Genomic DNA, 24,856 nt, shown 5'->3' on the forward strand with positions numbered 1-24,856 from the left:
TCTCCGGACCCCCCTCGAGGCAGTTGCAGTACGAGCTGTGCTATTTGGTAAGCTAATAACGGTTAGTTCGATTTACGTCTCCCCATCTTGTCACCTAACTAAAACAGACTTTGAAAGCTTCATCGATGAACTTCCTCCACCATATATAGTCGTTGGTGATTTAAATGCACATAGCCCCCTGTGGGGCGACACGCGTTCCGATGCACGTGGACGCCTGATAGAAAACTTTCTATTTTCCTCAGGTGCATGTTTATTGAATAAAAAAGAACCAACGTACTACAATGTTACACATCAAACGTACTCGTCCATTGACTTAAGCATAGCTTCCAGCTCACTATTTCCGTACCTGGAGTGGTCTGTTCTCAAGAACCCCTATGGGAGTGACCACTTCCCAATTACATTAAATCTAACAAAACCAGATACATGCTCGCCCCATTTCCCTCGATGGAACGTCGAAGCAGCAAACTGGGAACTGTTTCGAGAACTCACATATTTAGGCGAGGATGACATTTCTGATTTTAATATAGACGATGCTGTGGCATACCTAACTGGTTTTATTATTGACGCTGCAACAAAATGCATTAAACAATTTAACGGACTGGTAAAGAAACGCCGCATCCCTTGGTGGAATGACGAATGCCGAGAAGCACGCAAAAATCAAAACAAAGCTTGGGGATTGCTTCGCAATTCTCCAACAGCTGAAAATCTTATTAACTTTAAACAGGTCAAATCACAAGGCAGGAGAACACGTCGACGTGCAAAGAGAGAGAGCTGGGAGCGGTACATATCAGGGATAAATTCTTACAAAGACGAGGCAAAGGTGTGGAATAGGGTAAATAAACTAAAAGGCCAGGAGACGAACCCCCTGCCCTTATTAAGTACCCAAGGAGATGGCCTGGAAGACCAGGCAGACTGCCTGGGTGAACACTTTGCCTATATCTCCAGTGCATCTCATTACACGCAATCATTCCTCAAGTTCAAAGAACGTGCAGAGCGACAGCCCCTTGATCGGAAATGTGGCCATTATGAAGAGTACAACCGCCCGTTTAGTTTAGCTGAGCTCAAAAATTCTCTTGCTTGTTGTAACAGCTCAGCACCAGGTGGTGACCGTATCATATATGAAATGGTCAAGTATCTGCACCCTGAAACACAGAAAGCACTCCTCTCACTTTTTAATCTCATGTGGGCCGCTGGATATATTCCATCTTCTTGGAAAGAAGCTATAATAGTACCCATACTCAAACAAGGTAAGGACCCGTCCGTACCTTGTAGTTATAGACCTATCGCTTTGACAAGCTGTTTCTGCAAGCTCTTTGAAAAGATGATAAACCGACGCCTAATCTATATCCTTGAGAGCAATGGACTACTAGATCCTCACCAGTGCGGTTTCAGGGAAGGCAGATCGACCGTAGATCACCTTGTCCGCATTGAGGCAAATATAAGGGATGCCTTCATACACAAACAGTTTTTTCTCTCCGTATTTCTTGATTTGGAGAAAGCGTACGACACCACATGGCGCTTCGGCATTATTCGAGACCTTTCCGCTATGGGTATCCGCGGGAGTATGTTAAGTATAATTGAAAGTTACCTTTCTCACCGCACATTTCGTGTAAGGGTGGGCCATGCCTTGTCAAGGTCTTTCACCCAGGAAACTGGGGTTCCACAAGGCGGTGTGCTAAGCTGCACACTCTTTATTGTGAAAATAAATTCTTTGGGCATGGCTATCCCACGAACAATGTCATACTCTGTATATGTAGATGATGTGCAGCTTGGTTTCAAATCGTGCAATTTAACTATCTGCGAACGACATGTCCAGCATGCCCTAAATAAAGTGGCAAAATGGGCTGAAGAAAACGGTTTTAGATTGAGCCCACAGAAAAGTACATGCGTCCTTTTCACGAATAAGAGAGGAATAGTATCATGTCCTGCTATTGAGCTGTCTGGTAGCAGATTACCGGTACGCGCCGAGCAAAAGTTTCTCGGCATTATATTAGACTCTAAACTGACATTCATCCCGCATATCAAATACTTGAAGGCTAAGTGCCTCAAGACAATGAACCTATTGAAACTTCTATCAAGTACAACATGGGGCAGTGACAGGAAGTGTCTTTTGAACTTGTATAGGTGTCTTGTTGGCTCACGTCTTGACTACGGCGCTATAGTATATCAGTCCGCTACACCAAGTGCTTTAAAGATGCTGGATCCTGTCCATCATTTAGGAATCCGCCTCGCGACCGGAGCCTTCAGGACAAGCCCCGTACAAAGCCTTTATGCAGAAGCAAATGTATGGTCACTCCATCTTCAGAGATCATATAGCAGTTTTACATATTTCCTCAAAGTAATTTCAAACCCTGAACACCCCTCTTATTCATGCGTAAACGATATGACCGATGCCATGCTCTTCAATAACCGACCTGCAGCGAGAAGACCGTTCTCTTTGCGTGCAAGGAACCTTAGTGAGGAAATGGGTGTTCCGGTGCTTGAATATTGTCTTATGTCTCCAGCGAAACTGTTGCCACCATGGCAATGGCAGCTGATAGAGTGTGACACATCCTTTGTAGAGATCACTAAACATGCGCCAGAGACACATATTAAAATGCACTTCTTAGAACTACAGTACAAGTACTCGTGCACAGAGTTTTACACTGACGCTTCTAAGTCGCATGCCGGGGTGTCCTATGCAGCCATTGGTCCATCTTTCTCTGAATCCGGTGTACTGCACACTGAAACAAGTATATTTATGGCTGAGGCCCACGCACTATTGTCGGCTGTGAAACATATAAGAAAATCAAATCTTCAAAAGACAATTATATTCACAGACTCATTAAGCGTCGTAAAAGCATTGAAGTCACTCTGTAAACACAAAAACCTTGTACTTACTGAGCTATACTCCATTCTCTGTAGAGCGTATATGTCTGATCAGCATGTCATTATATGCTGGATACCTGGCCATAGAGGCATCGAGGGGAATGTACTAGCTGACGAAATGGCTACATCACTCACCTCGCGAGCAATTATTCCTACGGCTGCTGTACCTGTTACAGATCTGAAGCCTCTCTTGCGGAAGAATCTGCGAAGCCACTGGCAACGCTTATGGGACATTGAAACTAACAATAAGCTTCACTTGATTAAGCCAAAGTTAGGTTTCTGGCCCCCGAAAACGAAAACACGACGTACTGATGTCCTATTCTGTCGACTCAGGATAGGACACACCTATGGCACCCACAATTTTTTACTGACAGGAAATGAGCCTCCAACGTGTGGTAGATGTGGTGAGAGGCTGACCGTTCTCCACGTACTACTGCAGTGTCGGGAATCCGAAGCTGAGAGAAAGAGACATTTTCCTCTTGTATATCGTCAGCACACCCCTCTCCATCCAGCAATGTTTCTTGGTGAAGAAGCGTTCTTTGACACCACAGCAGTCACAGCTTTCCTTAAAGATGTAGACTTGCAAGTTTTTAGCCCCATAAATTCATAGCACATCCTCTTTTTAGAGGATGCCGCTGTGATGGTTGTATTGGAAAGCACATGCCTCCAGGCCCTTGCATCCCAAGGGCTCTGTTAAGGCAGTAGTGCTTATTGCAAAACGTTTCTCTGTGAGATATGTCACTATCTGATCATTATCTTACAATGTGTATTTCGTGTTCATTGTGCAGCCCATTAATCATTGGCATAATTTTATCTTCTGTAAGTTTTATGTACTTTAGAGCAACTGTTTTTAGGCCCCTATACAGCCACTGTAGCATCTGCCTTTCGTTATTCATAGCTCCATTGCTAACTCGTTAGCACCGGCCTGGCGCTCTTTGGCCATAATTGGCCCTTGCGCCACAAAACACCACATTCATCATCATCATCATCTGCTCACCTAGCAGTCGGTGAGTGCTTTGTTGGTGATGGCTTCCAGGAACAACATGCTGCCCTTAAGAAGCCATCAATAATTATTTGCGATCAATGAAACGCACAACCAATGCATGCTCAAACATAGGTACAGATGCACAAATCAACCGGCGAAAGCCTCGGTACCTTTCCAAAATGTTTCCAGCAGCATATGGCAGAGGGCAGCACAGGAAAATGAAAAAGTTGGACTGTAACCGCTGACGCCAAATTCAGCGCGGTTAATTTTTGCCCATTTGTAAAGGTGAGCCCATATATAAAAAGCTATGTATACAATTGCCACTTTTCACGAAACTATAGAGTTCGTTATAAAAGAGTTTGACTGTAATCTGTGAGTGGGCATGCCGAGATGGTGTGGCATTATGAGCGCCGTCTTCCAGTGCATTTATTATTGGAGGTTTCATTATCTCAAGTTCTGAGACACGTTGAAGGGACCTTGAAATGCTTTTAACAATTTGCAGAACATTTCACGGCTGGAAAGGTAAAGCAATCATCCGAGCGCCATGACTCATGAGCCAGCTCACCACAGCACTTTTGCACCTAATTTCCATAGGCAATCCATAGTGATTGTGAGGTTATGTTATCACTGGGGCCAGACGAACTTTTTTTTGTTCTGTCTACTGTAAATACCAAAATTTGGTCGATGCAGAATATGGGTTGACCTTGACTTCAAGGTGAATAAGATTTTTTTTTTTTAGTTATTCAATTTGGTTAACTAAGGGAACACAGTTTATTCAACTTAGGTGCCCATTCGTCACCATAAATGAAAACTGCACGTGAACTGTGGCGATTCTTGTCTAGAGATGGCCGCTAGTCGCTTACGACATCCCACAACAGATCACTGGTGATGTCCAAAGCATTTGGTATGCAGGACTAGGAAAGTGCAATGCTCTGATTAGGCACTGAGCAGTACACACTAGGCACCCAAGATGCACGCCAGAAATTGCTGTAGCGGAACAAGAGTCCTCGCATGACTGCTGGACATTCACTCGTTCTGATGCTCTAGCTTCCTTTCATTGCAGCTTTAGGTTTCTTGTGCTGTGTTTGCACGATATAATAACCGACAAGACTTCACTTCCATGCTGGTAAACTGTCCCAGTGGAGAATAGTTTTAGCGCATGATGCTTGCGAATAAATTCCACCACGGTGTTGTCAAGTTCAGCATGAACAACATAGTGGCCAAAAAACAAAGTTTTCAGAGAAAGTAAACAGAGTTGCACTCACCTTGTTAAACAGCGTGAAACAAGCCAAAGCACACCATGTATGACTTGTGCTGTCTAACAAGATGGAACAGCGACTAGCCCAGTGCTTACTGCAGTTGCACTCACCATGATTTCACCGTTTCACAACCTAACGGTACAGTACCACCGTGCTCCCGTTCACATCTGCAAACTCTATATTCGAATGTGGAACTAAAGTCAAGCTGAGACCTGCTAATTTTGCACTTTTAGACAATAAAGGCACACGTTTGCACATTCGCAGCAGCAACAAAAATACTAGCGACAATTTCTCCGTTTTTTATTTCTTATTCCATAGTGGCCAGACGAAAAGTACAATTGTGACAATGGCTGCCATGTTAGTCAAGGGGGCAGTTTTCAACTGATTTGTGTGGAAAAAATACTCGACCTCTATTTTCTAGTTTTATTGTGCTTCTTCTTGCTGTCAACTTTCACTGCACAGCTCTCGCTTGCAGCAACCCTACTAACAGTTTTGCCACATTTTTTAAAATTTGTTTCAGTCAACAGAAGTCATGTTAGATGTGAAGTGCCACCAAGATTAAAAGCAAATTTCATTTCTTTTTTCAACTTTTTCCTTGTAATTTCAGATGCTTCCTTTCTAGAACACACTGCCCCTCTTTCCAGAAAAACATAAGATCGTTAAAAAAACATAACATTGTTAAAATATCAGATTTATACAATTACAAACTACCATGCTCTTGCAAGAAGGCACCACTCGGCAAATCACATACATTTCTCAACCTTGCACACACCTTGAGCGAAACGCTGTTTTCCTATCATTTCTGATGTCAACCACCTTGGCACGTTCCACTTTCACGCGCACAGTACGGAGCGCACTGCATTCGACATACCACACTAACAATATCGGACTAATATGACTCGCTACAAACAGACATTTCATTCCTTACAAGAAAAAGAACGAGCGTTATTTTTGTGAAAATTAAAATGTGTCTTCTTTTGTATTAGTGTTTTGTTGCACTTCGTATTTTATTTTGTTTGTTATTTTTGTGTTGTGCACATGTCTTAAAGTGCATTCCTGCATTCCACTGTGCACAGCACATTTTTCCAAGAAATGTGTAGAAGTTGTCATATTCCTTGTACACGTGTGTTGGCCAATGTGTCCATTGTGGCACAAATCTGTGAGTGTGGAACAATTGTTTGAGATCACATTTCTATGTTTGCTTATTTTTCTTATAGTTTGTTATGCCAAAGGTGAGTGCTGTGCCCTGTTTTCACTGCTGATGGGGATGTTGGGGCTCTGTCGAGCTGCGATTAGGCAGGTTTTGTTTCCCGGTCACCTTTTTCTTTTCACTGTAAATTTATTGTTTTGGTGTAAATAAAGTTATTTAATCAATTGATTGATTTTATTTGAGAGCTGTTCGAATGGCTGTTTATCCTGGCCCTCAGGTACCACTGCAGCCTGGCAGAGTACCTGCGGACTGGGGCAGCTGGCAAGGATCCCCAGGTACGGCTGAGCCTGCTGTGCCAACTGCTTGAGGCTGTCTGCCACCTAAGACAGCACGGCGTGGCCCACCGTGATCTCAAGGCTGACAACCTGCTACTTGACCTTTCTAGGGGTAGGTGGTCGTTTCTGGATGCTGTGTGTCTGGTCATGCGGCATGTCAATGGTCCCATTGCTTGTATCACGACAGGCAAGCATGGAACGCTCCTGCAGCCTCGACCTTTACAAAAAGTTTAGATTGTAGATCAACAGTGAGAAGCCTATTAGACTAGCTTTAAACTAATTTTCTGTGCTGTTACGCTGCAAAAAAGCGTTGAAGACCTTTCTTCATGAATATATAAAACTAAATGGCTGCTGTCGTGCATATGTACAGCTGGATAAATGTACTGCAGGTACATCATGTCCGAAGCTGGTCCTGTCAGACTTCGGCAGCTGCCTTGCCGACACCAACCTGCGACTTCACTTTGTCTCGCCCGAGGTCAACCGGGGCGGCAACCCAGCTCTCATGCCCCCCGAGGCAAGTGTTGTCTTTGTAAATGCTTCGAGCAAACTGGCTTTGCGCCACTGAAGTGTTGTGCTTCAAGTAAAGGATAGCAGGGGAGACAGCCTGAATCAAAATTCTTTGTTAACGAAACGTGCAAGCTAAAAAAAGCTTGTATTCTTGGGCCTACGTTTAGTTAAAAGGGTAGGTTCAAGCATGGCATGTTGTTGCTGAGTAGATATGCAAGGAGACCGGAAGCATGGAAACCAAAGGTTTTTGCTTTCAAGAATGCGGGAATGTTGATCATCTGCATGGTGTCTATGTAATCTAGGTATTGTGATGGTTATAGAAGCAGGAGCTAAACAGCTCTTTATAAAATGTTTGAGCTAGAGAGGAAGGAAAAAAGAAATGTGTGCAGGCATAAATGTTTAAGCAGTAAATTAAATGCTGGGAAAGCGTGAAAGCCACAGCAGGGCTAGGCTATGGTGTCAGCTATCTTCTTTATTCCAAACCCCCTGGAACAACCGCGCATTTTTATGACAAGTTCAACAATGCATACGGTCGATGACCGATAATTTGTACTCCACGGGGAACATAAATAAGTGCGAACTATCGCATGTCCGGAAAAACAGATGCATCCAAAAAATATAATTTTATTTACATATTAAGGCCCATGTGCAAGGAATAAGTGGTCTATTCGTTGCTGCACGCACTTCCGCTTATGTGCAGCAAAGTATGTCTGTATTTCTGCAAGTTCTGTGCTGTTGCTGTATGCCAATGCAAGGACTGCAAATGCTTGAGTCTGCATGTGAAGGCTCCGGAGCACACGGCACATCATCATCATCCGAGTTAGCCGCTGTTTGACGGTGGGAGAACTTGCTCAATTATTTCGTCATCATTCAGTTCGGCACACGACAACACCGTGCTGTCGACATCTGCAAAGTCTTCAAATGTAACGGTAGCAGAAATCGGCACACCGCAGCCTAGCAGGTTATCAGTGATGTCCACATTTGAGCATGTTGTTGTCGGTGGCAGGTTCAGGATCTTCATTTGTGGAGCCATTTGGGCTGTGACTCAAGACTCATTCCAAGTCGAGCTGCGAGGCCTGTCGATAAATTCATGAGAAAGACTTCTTGGAGCCAGCAGAGAGCTGTCTGAAATGCAAACTATACAAACAAGCACAGAATAGTGGAACGCTGTCCAAAAAGTAAACTCAAACAGAATGGCAGGAGCAGGCCATGCACGGGGTTGCCGGAATAGCATATGATGATCGCGATGTTGATGCAACCTATAATTCAGGCAAAGCCTCCAAGATTGGCATTTGCAGTTAAATATCCAAGGCGTAGTGCTGCAACCAAGGCAATGTCTCGGGGATTACCGTGTAATGTGTAATCTCTGACGCCATACTTGATGCTTTGTTGAGGTTGCCAAAGGAGATCATAGCGGCAGAGTCGGCGTACGCTATAGCCACGGTTAGAGTCCAGATAATCGAATGTAGAGCTGGCGGCTGTCTGAAATATCGCTTGTCTTTACACATTAAGTCTATGGGGCCATTGGTGGTGCCGCAAAGCTGTTCGAATTACCGAGCATGTCCAACTTATTGGCATCCAAATTATCGGTCGGCGACTGTATCTTGAAACCGGTGCCATCCTTAGAGTTCGTTTCAATTGTGTGTGCCTTGCTAACGTTGTATATGCGTTGCCAGCATTTCCGGTGGCATAGCGTGACTAAAGTTGAGAGATGAGTTTTTTGCTGTTTTGCCTTCGGTTGTGGTTCCCCCTTTTGGTTGCCGTTCACACATTCCCATACACTGGGGCATACATGCACAGCTGTGATGTAGGTATGGCCACGCGTAGTGCCTCTTCTCAGGCTAACTGCTCAGCTGTTTCTTCTTCTGATGAAACGTGTTTTCGAGACAGCATACTGATAGCCATAAATTTCGCTATGCACTTTTCTTGATCTCTTACTGTATAATGTATTTGTGTGCATACTTTTGGTGTTGGAAGTAAAGTGTTCTTTAGACAAAATATTGCTGGCAATAAGTTTTTGCTGTATTTATGAGTTTTTAGTCATCTCGTACTGTGCTTATTTACCGAATTTATGAGATGTCATTGAAAAGGTTGTGGATGACATTGACAAATGACCAATAACAGCATTTGAAACAACCTTGGATTCGTGAAGACCTTTTTTAACAAGAGAGCCTTAAAATAAATAAAGATAATGAAGAAAGAAAGGTTGTGACTGTGACAACGCTTCTGCACACCAAAGATTGCATCAACCTCTACGCCAACCCTATGAAACAATGGCACTGGGAACAAGCGGCTGTGCCTTTTTCTCACTGCATCAGCAGTTTTTGGCGTACATCTTCGGTCCCTGTCACACGGGCAGTAGCGCAATCTTGTAACGCTACCCTCTCTGAACCGTTACCAAGATTCTGACCCACGTTTGCACGTTCATATAATATACACAATGCAATGATGACGTTTACGTCTTAGGCCACTTATGTTACAGGTGCGGGGACGCATTGTCATGTGGATTAAAAAAATGTTTGCAGGCTTTTCCTGTTTTTGTCAGAAAAAAAGGACCACACGAGACCTATTTGCTATATAAGTTGTTATCGCTCATTTCTTGACGTATTCCACAACCTTTTCATTGGCATCTTATTGAATAAGTAAGGTAATAAATGTTTGTTCACTAAAGTTAAATGTTACAGTAAAAGCTCATTCATTCGAATTCCGTCGGGATGTTACAAAAATTCAAATTATACAAAATTCGAACAAATGAAAGTTGGAGAAAAAGAATGGCTCGGTGAAAGTGTGTATATAGTCCAAGCGTGCGTGGCGCGCACGCACACACACGCTACGTCACGTTGGCGAGGCAACAACGTCTATAGTTCGAAGCACTGGCGAAGCCAATGTAAACGAACACGGTCAATGCAGTCTGACGGGCCCGACGTTGAGATGGCTTTTGCTCCATCCACACATTCATCGCGCCGACAGTCGAAGACAACCGTTTGAAGCAGTGCACACGTTGGGGGATCGCTCTATGCATGCTCTACGCATGCCGACAGCGCGTGCGTCGAAGTCTAGAGGGGACAGCATTTCCGCTGGCGCAGTGCAAGTGACGTAGCACGACTGGCCGCAACAACGCGCGGCGGAAACGTCGGACTGTGACACACGCCTTTGTGCCGTCGACGCTCGCTGCAGGAACAAGAGCTGCACTCTAAAGTGCACTTGCGAAATGCACCACAACTAGTTCCGACGTCGGACTGCGTTGTACTTTCGTAGCTGCACTGTCCAAACACGTACCCCAGCGATGCTTTCCTTTGAGTAACAGCCACGAATCTCAAAGGCTATGCTTTTTGGCACTGTGAGCGCCAATAAATGTCATGGCTGCTATATTTTAAACATTACCTGATGCCGCTTTTCAGCAGAACACTTCGTAGAGAAAGTGTATAGCCTCCAAGACGTAATATGAAAAAAATAAAGAAAAGATAAATAAAAGCATGCAGCACCTTGTTCGAGTTTTTATTTTGAATATCTTGAGAGAGGGAGACAACCAACCTGCAACGGAGGCATTGGCCATGCCTGGCCATTACCCCCTGAATATCTTTCAGGCCTGCGCGTCACGTGATGTGATGTCGACGACTTCGCTGTGCACCGGCTGGGAGGGCCGCGAGCGCTTGCTACACACTCGCCTCACGAGAATTGATGTCACATACAGGTTCCTCGACTGCCAGGTTCGCACGATTTATCAGGTTATTGTAATAATTAGTACTATTAAGGGAATTATACATATTTATTGATCACAGCAGACACTGTCTGTAAACATATTTACCACTACACAATGTTCGCGGCTGAAATGGTTGACAGCAAACGATATTTCGCTGTAATATAGACACATGTTGCCTTTAATACTGTGTACTATAAGATCATAACTGGCAGCCACAAGAAGTCAATTGCACTGATAAGAGGCACGCACAGTAACAATACCCGAAAATACCCCGCAGGGGCATCTGTGTCAGCAGACGTTTGGTGTGTTGCGACACCACGTACCCGAGCACACGAGGGTTGGACCTTCCCACGTGTAGCCCTGAGGGGCTTAGCTGTGTCCGGGGAAAGGGGGATCGTGGAGGGGGGATCCCTCCAGGAGGGGATCCCTCTTCTATTTACTTCCTTTCTCCTTGACGGCAAGGATTAACCTTGTGTGGCTATCCTACCTTGGGTACACCATATTTGGTTATAATGACGGCGTACAACTGGCGTCGTGCAGACTTGTACGCAAGCTCTGCCACGTCCCCTCGTTGGGCTCCATGGTGGGCGGTCGACACTGTTGCCGAATTATGTTTTTTCATGGAAACTTCTTTCCCCCTACTTCCAAATCGCCCTTAGAAACGAGGGCACACCGAAGATGTCTTTCAGTTTTTCAGACGCCAAATCCAGAAATTCCCCCGCTTCCATGTTATTCACTCTGAAAAGTCAGACAAACCAGTGCGAACCATATCACCGTTCCTTATTTCAAAGTCCTTGACTGATGTTTTTGGTCCAGGTTACAAGGCGTCGAGGATGGCAAGTAGTGACCTCCTCTTGGAGCTCCGCGATCAGAAGCAATATGAGAAACTACCGAAACTAGTGTCATTTGAGGAGACCCACATAACAGTAACCCTGCACCGTACAATGAATACCACCTGCGGTGTTGTGTCGGACGATGATTTGCTTGAGCTGACTGAAGCGAGACTCCTGGAGGGCCTCAGTGAGCAAAATATGATCAATGTCAGAAGAATTAAGATGAGGCCGGATGGCAAAGAGATTCAGACAAAGCACCTAATAATCACCTTTGGTTCAAGTGTCCTGCCCAAGTCAATCGAGGTTGGGTACATCAAGCTCCGTGTTAGGCCATATGTGCCAAATTTCTTAAGAGGTTTCAAATGCCAGCATTTAGGGCACAGTTCTCAGAGCTGCAGAGGCCGCCAAACATGAGCGAAATTGGTTAAAACACGTTGGCGGGCTAGTTGGTTAGAATCCATGGTAGTGTGTATAAGCGCGACTGGACGAGGACGAAGAAAGAAACAGTGTATCTGTTTCTTTCTTCGTCCTCGTCCAGTCGCGCTTATACACACTACCATGGATGTGCGAAATGCAGTGCCCATGAACACACTTCTGAAGCTTGTGAGAACTCTTTGCATTGTGTAAATTGTGATAGGGAGCACGCTGCGTACTCATGCTTGTGCCCATCTTGGAAAAACGAAATTGTCGCGATCACAGTCAAAGAAAATATATATCTTTCAAGGAGGCACGTAGGTGGATGTCATACCTGCCTAAGAACAGCTTTGCCGATGTGACGCATCAGGGGGCAGCGACACAATGGCTTCTGGCGGCTGTCCGACCCACAAGCAGTGAGTCGGCAGTTACGCCATCTGCCCCCGCGGCGGTTGCAGCTAGCGCTGCTCCGTCAACCCAGCAGAAGGGCCCATCCACCTCTGGGCAGGTGGTCTCAAAGGTCTCGTCCAACGTTCCGAGACCTTCACATCCAACAAAGCATTCGGAAGAGCGTGTGTCCAGCCCTTTGCAAAAGGCGATGTACACAGCCACCAGCAAGACGGTGCCACCAGCGCCTAAGGAGCAGCAAGGCTCTCTCAATCGCTCAAAAAAAGACAAAACTCGCATCATGGCGCCTTCAAAGGGCCCATGAACTAATCTCAATCTCTTAAACACACAGCACCCAACACATTTATCATAATGGAAACAAAAATACTACAGTGGAATGTACGAGGACGTCTACATAACCTCAATGACATTAGAGAAGTACTGCACAAACATAATCTAAGGTTGCTGTGTGTTCAAGAGACACATCTGAAACCCACACAGACAAACTTTCTACGTCAGTACACCCCACAGGGGTGTCTGCGTCAGCAGGCGTTTGGTGTGTAGCGACACCACGTACCCGAGCACACGAGGGTTGGACCCTCCTGCGTGCAGCTGTGTGCAGCTTAGCCGTGTCCGGGGAAAGGGGGATCCTGGGTGTTGAGCCAGTGCCGGGTGTTCGGACCTTTAAGGCCCCCTGGCGGAGGCAACACACCTCTTTGGCCTCGGCTTCACGTAGACGGCACCCCCAGACTGACCCACCCGGGGGAAATCGGCAGTCACCTTTTCCTGTCTTCTCCCTCCACACGCTTTTTCTGTACCCTCTTCTTTCACACCTGTCCTGTCTTCTTGTATCTTCTATTCACTTCAATTTTTCGTAGGTGGCAAGGGTTAACCTTGTGTGGCTAACCTACCTTGGTTATGTCGTATTAGGTTCTAATCTCGATGTACAGCTGGCATGCACAGGACTTGTTTGCATGTTCCTCTCGCGTCCCCTTGTTGGGCTCCATGGTGGGCGGCTGGCACCGTGGCTGAACAACACAATATTTGTATGGCTCCTCCTGTCCCCCAATATGATCGCCCCTCTTATAAAAGAGGGCGGACCGAAGCAACTGAATTTTTCCAGAAAAGAAAAGTAACCTTCCCAAAATACCGTGTAATACATAGTGAAGTACTAGAAAAGCCAGCAAGAATCTTGTCCCCTTTCACAGTATCCAAGTTGTTGATAGAAGCCCTCGGCTCTGGCTACAAGCTGTAAAAAAATGTCTAGTGGCGATTTGCTGCTCGAGCTTCGAGACAATGTGCAATACACCAAACTGTAAAACCTTGCGTCCATTGGAGACATCCCTGTCTCCGTTACATCCCACCGATCCCTCAACACTGTCCGCGATGTAATATCAGAAATCAACTTTGTACAATTAACAGAACAAGAAATGCTTGAAGGACTCACCGACCAAGATGTCATAAACGTTCACCAGATCAAAATCCGGAAGGACAACAAAGAAATCGACACGAAACACCTGATCCTCACATTCAACAGCAACACACTCCCCGAACAAATAGAAGTCGGCTACTTGAAAATAAATGTAAGGCCCTACATTCCCAACCCCCGCAGATGCTTCAATTGTCAGAGGTTCAGCCATGGCTCACAGAGTTTCCGGGGCCGCAAAACTTGCGAAAAATTTGCTTCAAAAGAACATGCTACTGAAAACTGTAACAGTGCAGCGCACTGCATAAACTGTGAAGGATAACATGCCGCGTATTCCAGGGCGTGTCCGTCCTGGCAAAAAGAAAAAGAAATCATCACGTTGAAAACCAAAGAAAACATTTCATTCAAAGAAGCAAGAAGGCGTATCGCGCTAACAAACACATTCTCCTTCAATGGAAGAAGTAACTTCGCCGATGTGGTGCGACGGGGCGTAGTGCCACACCAACCTTCGGTGTCTGCTGAGGCCATGGTCACCGGGCCTCCAGCAGAGCCACCCACACCCCAGGCAGAGACAGCACAAGCTGCCCTGCCACCTACAAATCAGGGCCTGCCGGCCCTCAAGTCGGCCGCCCAAAAGGTTTCTCCCCAACGGGAGAGGCCTGAAGCACACACACCCGCGGTGTCGCGGAGCTCCAGCGCCTCAGGAGAGGCCATGGAGACAAGTGACAGTCCGCCCCCGCAACTGCGGAGGCTCAACTCATTCGAAAGAAAGAAAAAAGAAAAAAATCCCAATAATGGGTCCCCAAACACGAGGAACCTAATTATTTTTTAGCCACATCCCTACAAAATAATTAAACATGGCGTTCCTGATACGTTGGAATTGTCTGGGACTTATTAGGAACTACTGCGACATAAAAGATATCTTAAACTCATTTTCTCCTCTGGCTTTATGTTTACAAGAGACAAACTTAGGACCACAACATAAGAACATATAAGAAGATGCGCTTCTTGATGTATCATGTGTTTTTAGCTTTTTAAATGAAGCAGGAGTTCTCATAAAACTTTGAAACCTCGCAGAGTGCTTAACTACATATTACAGAACACCTCATCTACGTTCTCATCCCTGAGAAGAAGGCCGAGGTCGTTAGTTAATTTGTTGGGGCTCTTCATGCTCTTGCCCAGACAAGGACTCACTGAGGCGTCCCAACTTTTTAAAGAGTCTATGCCTAGTGTTTGGCGCATGATAGCCTAAGCTGCTTATGTGCCATTAAGTTTAACTCAACTCAACTCAACTCTACGTCAGTACATAATCTATCGTAAAGACCGCAACAAGGCTCTGGTGGTGTTGCAATAGTCGCGGACAAGTCAGTAGCTTGTCAACAGGTCGCCCTCCAGACGCCCCTTGAGGCAATGTCAGTTTACGTCAGTACATAATCTATCGTAAAGACCGCAACGAGGCTAATGCCTCCGGTGGTGTTGTAATAGTCGTGGACAAGTCTGTAGCTTGTCAGCAGGTCGCCCTCCAGATGCCCCTTGAAGCAATGTCAGTTCGGGCAACCCTTTTTAACAAACCGGTGACTGTGTGTTCTATATACATACCGCCTAACTATCATCTGAGAAAAACCGATTTCTATAACCTAATTAATCAGCTTCCAGACCCCTGCATACTCGTGGGAGATTTTAATGCCCACAACACAATGTGTGGCGATCCGCAATGCGACGCGAGAGGTCGATTCATTAAAAATTTTCTTCTGACCTATAGTGCCTGCCTGTTTAATAAGAAAGAGCTGACGTATTACCGTGTCCAAGACAATGCGTATTCAGCGATAGATATACCAGTTGATTCTTCTTCTCTTCTGCCTCACCTAGAATGGTCCATGATCAATAAATTGTATGGAAGTGACCACTTTGCTGTAACTTTAAACCTGATAACTCTGCATGAGAACCCTCTGCATATTCTTCGATGGAAATTAGCATTGGCGGATTGGGAGCATTTTAAAGAATCATCTTACTTACCACAATATTTTATAAATGATTTTACTATATATGATGCTGTTGCATATGTTACCGCTTTTATTATTGATGCAGCCGAAAAGTTTGTCCCGCAGACGAATGGTGGTTCACTTACAAGACGTGTTCCCTGGTGGAACGAAGGCAGTAGAGAGGCACGAAAGAGACAGAAGAAGGCATGGGGTGTATTGCGCAGATCGCCTAATGCCGAAAATCTAACTCAGTTTAAAGAAATTAAATCACAAGGGAGGCGGACACAACGTCAGGCAAAGAAAGAAAGTTGGGTGAGGTTCCTTTTCGGCATTAATTCAGACATGCAGGAGGCAAAAGTGTGGAATGGCTTAAGAAAGCTAAAAGGGCAACAAACCCCTCCGTTGCCTCTGGTGATCGACCAAGGGAATACCTTGCAAGACCAGGCAGACTCTCTTGGGGAACAATTTGAGCGTGTATCGAGCTCAATCCACTATTCTCAATCTTTCCTTAAATACAAAGAAACAGAAGAACTTAAGCCATTCGTACGTGAATGCAGACACGTCGAAGTGTATAACCGGCCATTGAGTATTGCCGATTTGAGAGCTGCCTTGATCTCATGCAAGAGCACTGCACCAGGACTTGACTGAGTCATGTATGACATGATCAAAAACACACACACTGACACACAAGTTACACTGCTCGCACTCTTCAACACTATTTGGGCTGCTGGATACCTTCCGCACACATGGAAAGAAGCGACTGTGGTCCCTGTTTTGAAGCAGGGGAAAGACCCGTCCATGGTGGCAAGTTATCGCCCGATAACTCTTACAAGCTGCCTGTGTAAGCTTTTTGAAAAAATGATTAATCGCAGACTCATACATTTCCTTGGAACTCAACAATATACTTGATCCCTATCAGTGTGGCTTCAGAGAAGGGCGGTCAACAACAGATCATCTTGTGCACATTGAAGGATATATCCACGATGCGTTTGTACATAAACAGTTTTTCCTATCGATATTCCTCGATATAGAGAAGGCATATGACACAACATGGCGTTACGGATCTTGAGGACGACTTGTCGGGAATGAGCATCTGTGGAAATATGCTGAAAATAATTGAAAGCTTTTTGTTAAATCGTACCTTCCGCATGAAAATCGGCAATGTATTGTTGCGACCTTTTACACAAAAAACTGGTGTACCCCAGGGAGGTGTGCTTAGTTGCGCGCTCTTTATTGTGAAGTTGTACACGCTTAGTGCTTCATTACCACCTACCATTTCTTATTCCGTCTACGTGGACGACATTCAAATCGGCTTCAAATCCTGTAACCTCGCAGTATGCGAGAAACAGGTACAGCAGGGCTTAAACAAGGTGTCCAAGTGGATAGACAAAAACATATTTAAAATCAACCCCCACAAAAGTTCTTGCGTTCTTTTTACAAGAAAGAGAGATTTGGTTCCAGATCCTTGTGTTCAACTGTGTGGACATCAAATACCTATCAACAAAGAACATAAATTTCTATGTATTATACTTGACTATACGCTCACTTTCGTTCCACTCATTAAATATCTTAAAGAAAAATGTCTAAGGACAATGAACTTACTTAAAATTTTATCCCACACAACATAGGGTAGCGGCAGGAAGTGTCTGATAAATGTTTATCAGAGCCTAAGTCGATCACGATTGGACTATGGTGCTGCCGTATATAACTCTGCCGTTCCAAGCACACTAAAGATTCTAGATACTGTCCACCATCTAGGTATCTGCGTAGCCACTGGCGCTTTCAGGACAAGCCCTATTGAAAGCTTATATGCAGAATCAAATGAGTGGTCACTCCATATGCAGAGAACTTGCATCAGCCTCACATATTTCCTGAAAATGCACTCCAAACGTCAACATCCATGTTTTAATACCGCTAACGATATGACGTGTGCTTCACTTTTCCATAATCGTCCCTCTGTAGGACAGCCTTTCTCGCTGCATGTGAGGGAGCTTAGTGATGAAATGCATGACCCACTCCCCGAGCTTTGCTTAATGCATCCAACCAAGCTGCTACCACTTTGGGAGTGGCTGGTGGTAGAATGTGACATATCCTTTCTAGAATACAGATTGACGTTTCGGCGCCCAATACAGGTGCCTTGTTCACTGAACAAGGCACTCATGAACAAGGCACCCGTATTGGGCGCCGAAACATCAATCTGTATTTTTAATTCTTTCAGTTGGCGAGTGTATGTTTATTCAGCCATGTTCTTTCCTCGCCAGACGAGTTTTCGTCAAACCCTAGACATCCTTTGTAGAAGTTACAAAGCATGCACCAGAGATCGAAATTCGAATGCATTTCCTAGAACTCCAGCAAAAGCATTCCTGCACGTAGTTCTACACAGACGCTTCGAAGTCAAATGCCGGGTTGTCCTATGCAGCCGTTGGCCCATCCTTCTTGGAATCCGATGTACTACATCCCGAAACAAGTATCTCCACAGCTGAGGCCTATGCACTATTGTCTGCTGTGAAGCATATAAGAAAATAAAAACTTCTGAAAGCAGCTATATATACAGACTCCCTAAGCTTCGTGAAGGCCCTGATGTCACTCTATATACACAAAAATCCTGTATTTAAAGAACTCTACTCCGTCTTGTGTAAAGCGTACATATCCAACCACCATATCATTATATGCTGGGTGCCTGGCCATAGGAGCATCGAGGGTAACATTCTGGTGGATGAGATGGCCACGTCCATCGCATCGCAAGCTGTTAACCCTACTGCTGCAGTCCCTGTCACAGATCTAAAACCCTTCTTACGAAGGAAACTTCGAAACCACTGGCAACGCGTGTGGGACGCAGAAATAAATAATAAACTGCACTGTATAAAGCTACAGTTAGGTTCTTGGCCCTCCTCAACAAAATCATGGCAAACAGATGTCCTGTTCTGTCGTCTCAGAATAGCATACACCTTTGGCACTCATAATTTTCTACTTACTGGAAATGAACCTCCAACCTGTGGTAGATGCAGGGAGTGGCTGACCATCCTCCACGTCCTCCTGGCGTGTCGGGAGGCCGAAGCTGAGAGAAAGGAATATTTTCTACTGGCATACTGTTATTGCATCCCTCTTCACCCAGCTATGTTTCTTGGCCAAGAACCACTATTTGACACCAAAGCAGTCCTCGGTCCATTAAATAAAATAAAATGATTAAATATTTAATTAATAATTAGTTAAATTAAATAAGTCCATTAAATTCATGGAGCATCCTCGTTCCGCTGCAATAATTGTTTTGCATAGCACATGCCTCCAGGCGCTTGTGTTTCAAGGGCTATAAGGGGGCATCAGCGCTCTAGCCAATTTTAGAATCTTATATATTGTATACATAGCATCATTCTTTTGAAATGCATCTTAATGTTCATAGTACACCTCATATGTCCTCACCATAATCTTATTATGCAGATATTACACACTTTACAGTGACTATTTTTATGGCGCCTTTACAGCCACATCACACCGACTTCATAGAACTCATAACTACACTGCGAACTCATTACCACGGGCATGGGGCTCTTTGGCCATACTTGGCCCTTGTGCCATTAAACATCAAACATTCATTCATACAATACCCGAACATAGCCATTTGTTTTTAATGTGCGCATTAGAAGCCTCAGTATAATGACAGAAAGCAGAAAATCACACACTGCAATGCCAAAGCCATGCCAAAAGTTAGAACACGAAAACCATACTGCCATTTTAATTGTAGGTTAGACAAAAATATTGTTTCACTCATTTATCAGATTGAAAAATACTGCACTTCAAAGGCATCAAACAGAACACATTGCATTTCAGAGTCGAAGACATGAAAAAACCTCTAACAGTTAAACACACTGGTAGCCAAATTGTGCACTATAGTAGAATAAATAAGTGACACAAAGAACCACTTATTGCACTGCTACAGGTAGAGGCATCCACTAGAAATCGCAATGCACAAACCAAATTACACAATATCTCTGTATGCACTCTGCACAAGAAAAGCACACACAGCCACAAGTTATCACAAATAAGTCATTCACCAACCACAGCAAGAAATGTCTGAGGTTTAGTTCAATGAGAAAAAAAGAAACATATTGCATTGAGATGCCGAAAGCACTACAATTTCAAGTTACGAGACAGCGAAATGCCGTTTAAATCTAGGATAGAAAATATGCACGACACAAACAAAAGAAGGCTCATTGTACTGCAACAGACAGAAGTTGGCTGAAGAAATCACATCAGAAAACTGCAATAAAATACCCGCAGTGCAATTTAACACAATTAAATGTGCTGAGTACAAGGTACGGAAAATTACTTTTCAAGAAAGATTTGAGCTTTTCGGTTTTTTGCCCTCTGTTATTTCCTAATATTTAGATGATCATTCCTTTGTTTGCACAAGTTGTTCAGCATTATTTTTGCTGCATAGTTTGCAACGAGTGCGACAAGCAGCTCGTAGGGGTGTCCATTTTCACATGCATCGATATCCTCAAGCCTCAGCAGAGAGTCTAGAGTCAGTTGCCGAATGACGCTCCTTTAGTTGGGCCCATGGAGAAACTGTGTGCAGGCACTTTGTGTCACAAGCTTTGTAATTACAACCTCCGTGTACATGACTACTGTAATCACAAGGGCAGAGGGAAATTGGAGGCCACCTCGGTCCAGTTGTCCGATGAAGGAATGGGTGTCTTCATCCATTTCGGTCTCATTTCCAGTAACAACCAAGTGCCCTCGGCAGCTTTCACACTTTAGTACTCATTATAGCATGCCCACAATACCCACCAACATAACCAATAACTGGCATTCGTGCTCTAAGCGCGTCAAGGTCACTGTTGCCAACATGAACACTAAAGGAGGTGCCTACATCTCTGACAGTGTTTCTACAATGCCTCTGGGGTCATCAGTGCTCATCCTTGGGAGGGCAATATGAAGGCAAATTCTGCCCTCTGTTTCACAGAGTTGTCGAACAGATACGTGGTACTGCCCACCAGCCATCTGCCGGTACTGTCCAAAATGACTCTCGAGAGGGTCCGTTTGGACATTCCATAGTAGGACGTACTTGAAGTGAAGCTCACTTATGCAGTACTTTACCAATTCCAACAAGGATTGAGCAGAGAGCCTTAGGCCACTCAATGTCTTCTTGGTAAGGACTCCAGTGTCATGCCCATAAAACTCCCAGATGTTGAGCCATGTAATGAAAGCATTTAGAAAAGCTACTTTTGGGTCACCTGTATGGTATGACATGGGTTCTTCGTAAACATTACGATGATGGAAGCCTTTATTCGGCGTCTTTACATTGACAATACTACACCAGCGAATGATTTTGATGCATTCTGCTGTTGCTGGCGCATGCTGAAAATTGGCTTCACCACTGCGAGCTGCCAGTGATGAAGTGCGGATTAAAAACCTGCAGTACCAGCTTAACATTCTGCCATTCCAAGTTGCTTGGATTAAGTGCCTTTGTCGTCAAGCCATAGCCAGACTTTAGCAGCAAAGATGACTCCTCTTTATGTAAATCTCAAATGCCTAAGTAAGGCAGTCATTTTGAATTCAGGACAAACATCATTGTTGAAAAGCTCGAAGCGTGGGTAGAAAAAGCAAGTGCCTGCATTTTTCTGGTTCAGCCAATTATTTCTTATGCTCTTGAAGAGATGCACAGCATCTACCACGTCAAATAACGGTCGACCTGGGTCTGCCGGATGTGGGTAAACATGACAAAGCTTCGGCTTTGGCAGAAACATCTATATTGCCTTCCTGTTTAGTGAGTTATTGTCACAGACAACAGCTATGACCCTGTCCCCAATCTCTTCTAAGCGTAAGATTACCTTTTTCAGTATGGCATGAAGTTTGTTGCCCTGTATGATTTTTACCGGAAGAATGTATGCTACCTCCTTGAATGTACCCAGCAGACTTTGAACCATAAATACGTGTACTGATGTGGCTGCCTTGGAATTCACTGCAACACCACATATGTGTCCACCCTTGTAATCAAAACAAGGCTTGATATGAATTTTGTCAAGCATCAACGTGACGGTGTGTTGATGTGGCTACAGATGTTTAAATCTCTGGGAAGCATACTGAAGGAAAGTTGCATCACAAGAATCAATTCCTGGGAACATTTGAACAGATGAGCACACTTTCCTTATAGTGCTGGTTGGGGCAAGGTTAGTGTACTTGTTCTTCTCAAAGACATATAGGCATGCGGAGATATTGTGTGGAGAATGCACGCAAACACCATTACCTGTGTGCTGTGCTGAATACGCTCTGTAGAAAGCAGTGGTAGTTGTTCCTTCATAAACTTTACAGCCCCTTTCTTGTCCTCATTAGAGCTTCCTTCCACTATGTCTAGAAGGGAATGTATTGTAAGCGACAGGTGGCGAGAACTGCAGCGCTCCTCAGACAGCATGCACAGGTTGTCCAAAATTTCCAACAAGGAGCTTACTTTGTGAACTGAGTCGTCTCTCTCCTGCTCCGCTTTATGTGAAGCCAGTGACTCTTCGACAGCGCAGGCCAGTTGGGAAGCTTCTAGTCCGCTCCTCTTGGCATCAGGTGCTTCTCTCGTGCTGTTGTCTGGTGCTGAAACGTACGAAGGACAGCCCGAAAAAACTGTAGGCACAGATCCACGGTGCAACCGTGGTACTGGAAGTGCAACTGTAAGAACGTTTCCTGCTCTTGGACACCCGTGTATGAAGTCGTGCTCTCGATGCCTGAAGCGTGGAAATGATCTGCGCAAATCTGCAGCAACCTACTGACGTCTCGTAAGCGCCTGAGAAGCCACTTATTAAAATAATGTAATGCACTCCCCTTTGTGTATGCGTGTTTACAGTCCATGTGGGCACAATAAGTCTATCTGGGCTTCAGAAATATCACAGTAAAAGTGCTTAACAAGTACGAGCAACTAGGAGCACACAACAGGACCATCAAGAATTCTTACCTTAGTCTACGAAGTGGGCGTGAAGTCCTTCTTAGGAATGGTGCGTAGCCGCTTCTTGAAAGTATCGTCATCTTTAGGGAAAGAAAACACTTGTATCCTCTTCCCGTATCATAGTTGCCGGTGCACCCTGGCACAAAACTTTTACTTGGCATTTTAGCACCCACTGCACATCGTGCACAGAAACAAAATTGCTGCAAAACAACAAAGGGAAATGATAAGCGCGACCACGCCGCTCCAACCAACCGGTCTGCGCGCTGCCAGGAGCGTGATAAAACGAGGCTAAATTCATACCGCTGACGCAGTGGCTTCTGGAAGTGTCAGCCTGCTGGATACGACGTCAAAATTTTGGCCGCAGGCCTGAAAGATCTTCAGGGGCTAATGGCCTGGCAGGGCACAACCGTGTCTCTATCGTCTCTCTGTCCAGTCAGGCCAAACGAAGGGCCGCAGATGGAAAGAGCAAAGCTGCATGGCTGGCGCAGCGACTCCAGCATCGTCAATGTGCTCTGATGCACTAGCACTCTCCCCACCCACGATGGTGCAGTGTTCTCCTGGTTAGACGCCTCGACAGACTTTACTACATAATGGGTTATCGATCACGCTTCAAAATGTGCAAGCTGGATGTGGCTACTGTTGATCAGTCAAGCTGGCGCAGGACAAAGCCGATCCGCACCACGTAATGCGGCCAGATTGGAGGATATGAGCACGAGCGTGCACTCAAGGTGTTCGAATTATCGGCGGCTGTGCGAATTTCAGTGTGAATTAGCGGGATATGTTACTTATTGCTTTCAATACATTGTTCGACGGACGCCGGCTGCTACTTTAAATTATTTGGAGTTTTGAATGAATGAGTTGTGAATTAATTAGCTTTTACTGTAGTTGGTTGTTCAAGAGGAAAAAAGAAAGAAAAAGAACCCTCGACTAGCATAGCATACTCCTATGAACGGAAAGTCCTCAGTTTGTTTTTCCTGGCCACATTTAGTTACACATCCGGTATGTAATTTTATGGGTGTTTCTGAGAAACCTGTATGGATTTCCTTGTAGCTTGATGCTACAGTCATGTGGATGGCAATCTTTCCCTGTCATGAATTTTGATCACCTTGCATGATTTTGCAGAACTGATCTGCCGTAACCTAATAGTGTTCTGCAAAGTCAAATAAGGAAAATTTGTTTCTTCGTATGCCTATATTTCACTCATATTGACCTTTACCAAGCTGCTCCAATATGCATGCTTACGTACTGCTCTTAGATGGACAATTCATGATCCAAATCTGCTCCAAAGTGAAAAATTTTCTGCTCCCAGAGCTGCTCCGAAGCTTTGTTGGCCGCTTCCATTCCCGGATATAGCAGATTCCCATACGTGGCTGGTAGTGGCCAATAGCTAACATCAATCAAGAAAAGTGTTTGGATCAGTGCACTTCTTCCTAATGTTAATTGGGTATATTTATTTACGCAATTTAATAAACATGCTGAAGTAAGCGAAAATCTGCTTTTGAATTTTTATAAGAATTATGTACTTCCAAAAGAAGCCGATCATTGTCTGCTCACACTTAGCCACGGCCGCCTGCATAGAAATTAAACTTTGGCCACCCTGCTTATCGGTGTCTGAGCTGTTGGGCCTCGCTAATTTCGACTAGCTTTAAACACTCAACTAGCCTCGAATCACTCGAAACTTAAGGTCAGACTGCACGCACACTAGCCAGTGCACACTCACTCCTGGCCGCTCCTTGTTAGATGCCTTGACAGACTGCACTACATAATGGGTTATTGGTCACGCTTCAAAATGTGCAAGCTGGATGTGGCTACTGTTGATCAGTCAAGCTGGTGCAGGACAAAGCCACGTAGCGTGGCCAGACTGGAGTATATGAGCGCGAGCGTGCACTCAAGCCCTGTTGTGCACAAGGCAGACGATGCACGTGTGCGCTACAGTTGCATACAGCTGCGGTCTGGTGTGTAGCAGAGGTACTGCAGCCGCCGGGGGGGTGTCGGAACGAGTACACTGGCTGAGCCCTCTGCGGTTCGCTGAGGACAACCGTGTTTGGCTTACGTTTTGCGCGACATAGGTAAAGC

The 24,856-nt window shown here is 44.9% G+C and overlaps 1 protein-coding gene across 1 annotated transcript in view; it reads left to right on the top strand.

The window, feature by feature from the left end:
* The window catches only part of Pink1 (PTEN-induced putative kinase 1), a 97,262-nt gene that overhangs the window by 64,500 nt on the left and 7,906 nt on the right, over positions 1-24,856 (top strand). Inside the window, exons 6-7 of the mRNA XM_050172668.3 lie at positions 6,540-6,709; positions 6,987-7,111. Of these exons, the coding sequence (XP_050028625.2) occupies positions 6,540-6,709; positions 6,987-7,111 (295 nt within the window). The remainder of the gene's footprint in view (positions 1-6,539; positions 6,710-6,986; positions 7,112-24,856) is intronic.

Source organism: Dermacentor andersoni, chromosome 3, assembly GCF_023375885.2.
Source record: "Dermacentor andersoni chromosome 3, qqDerAnde1_hic_scaffold, whole genome shotgun sequence".
Lineage (NCBI taxonomy): Eukaryota > Metazoa > Arthropoda > Arachnida > Ixodida > Ixodidae > Dermacentor > Dermacentor andersoni.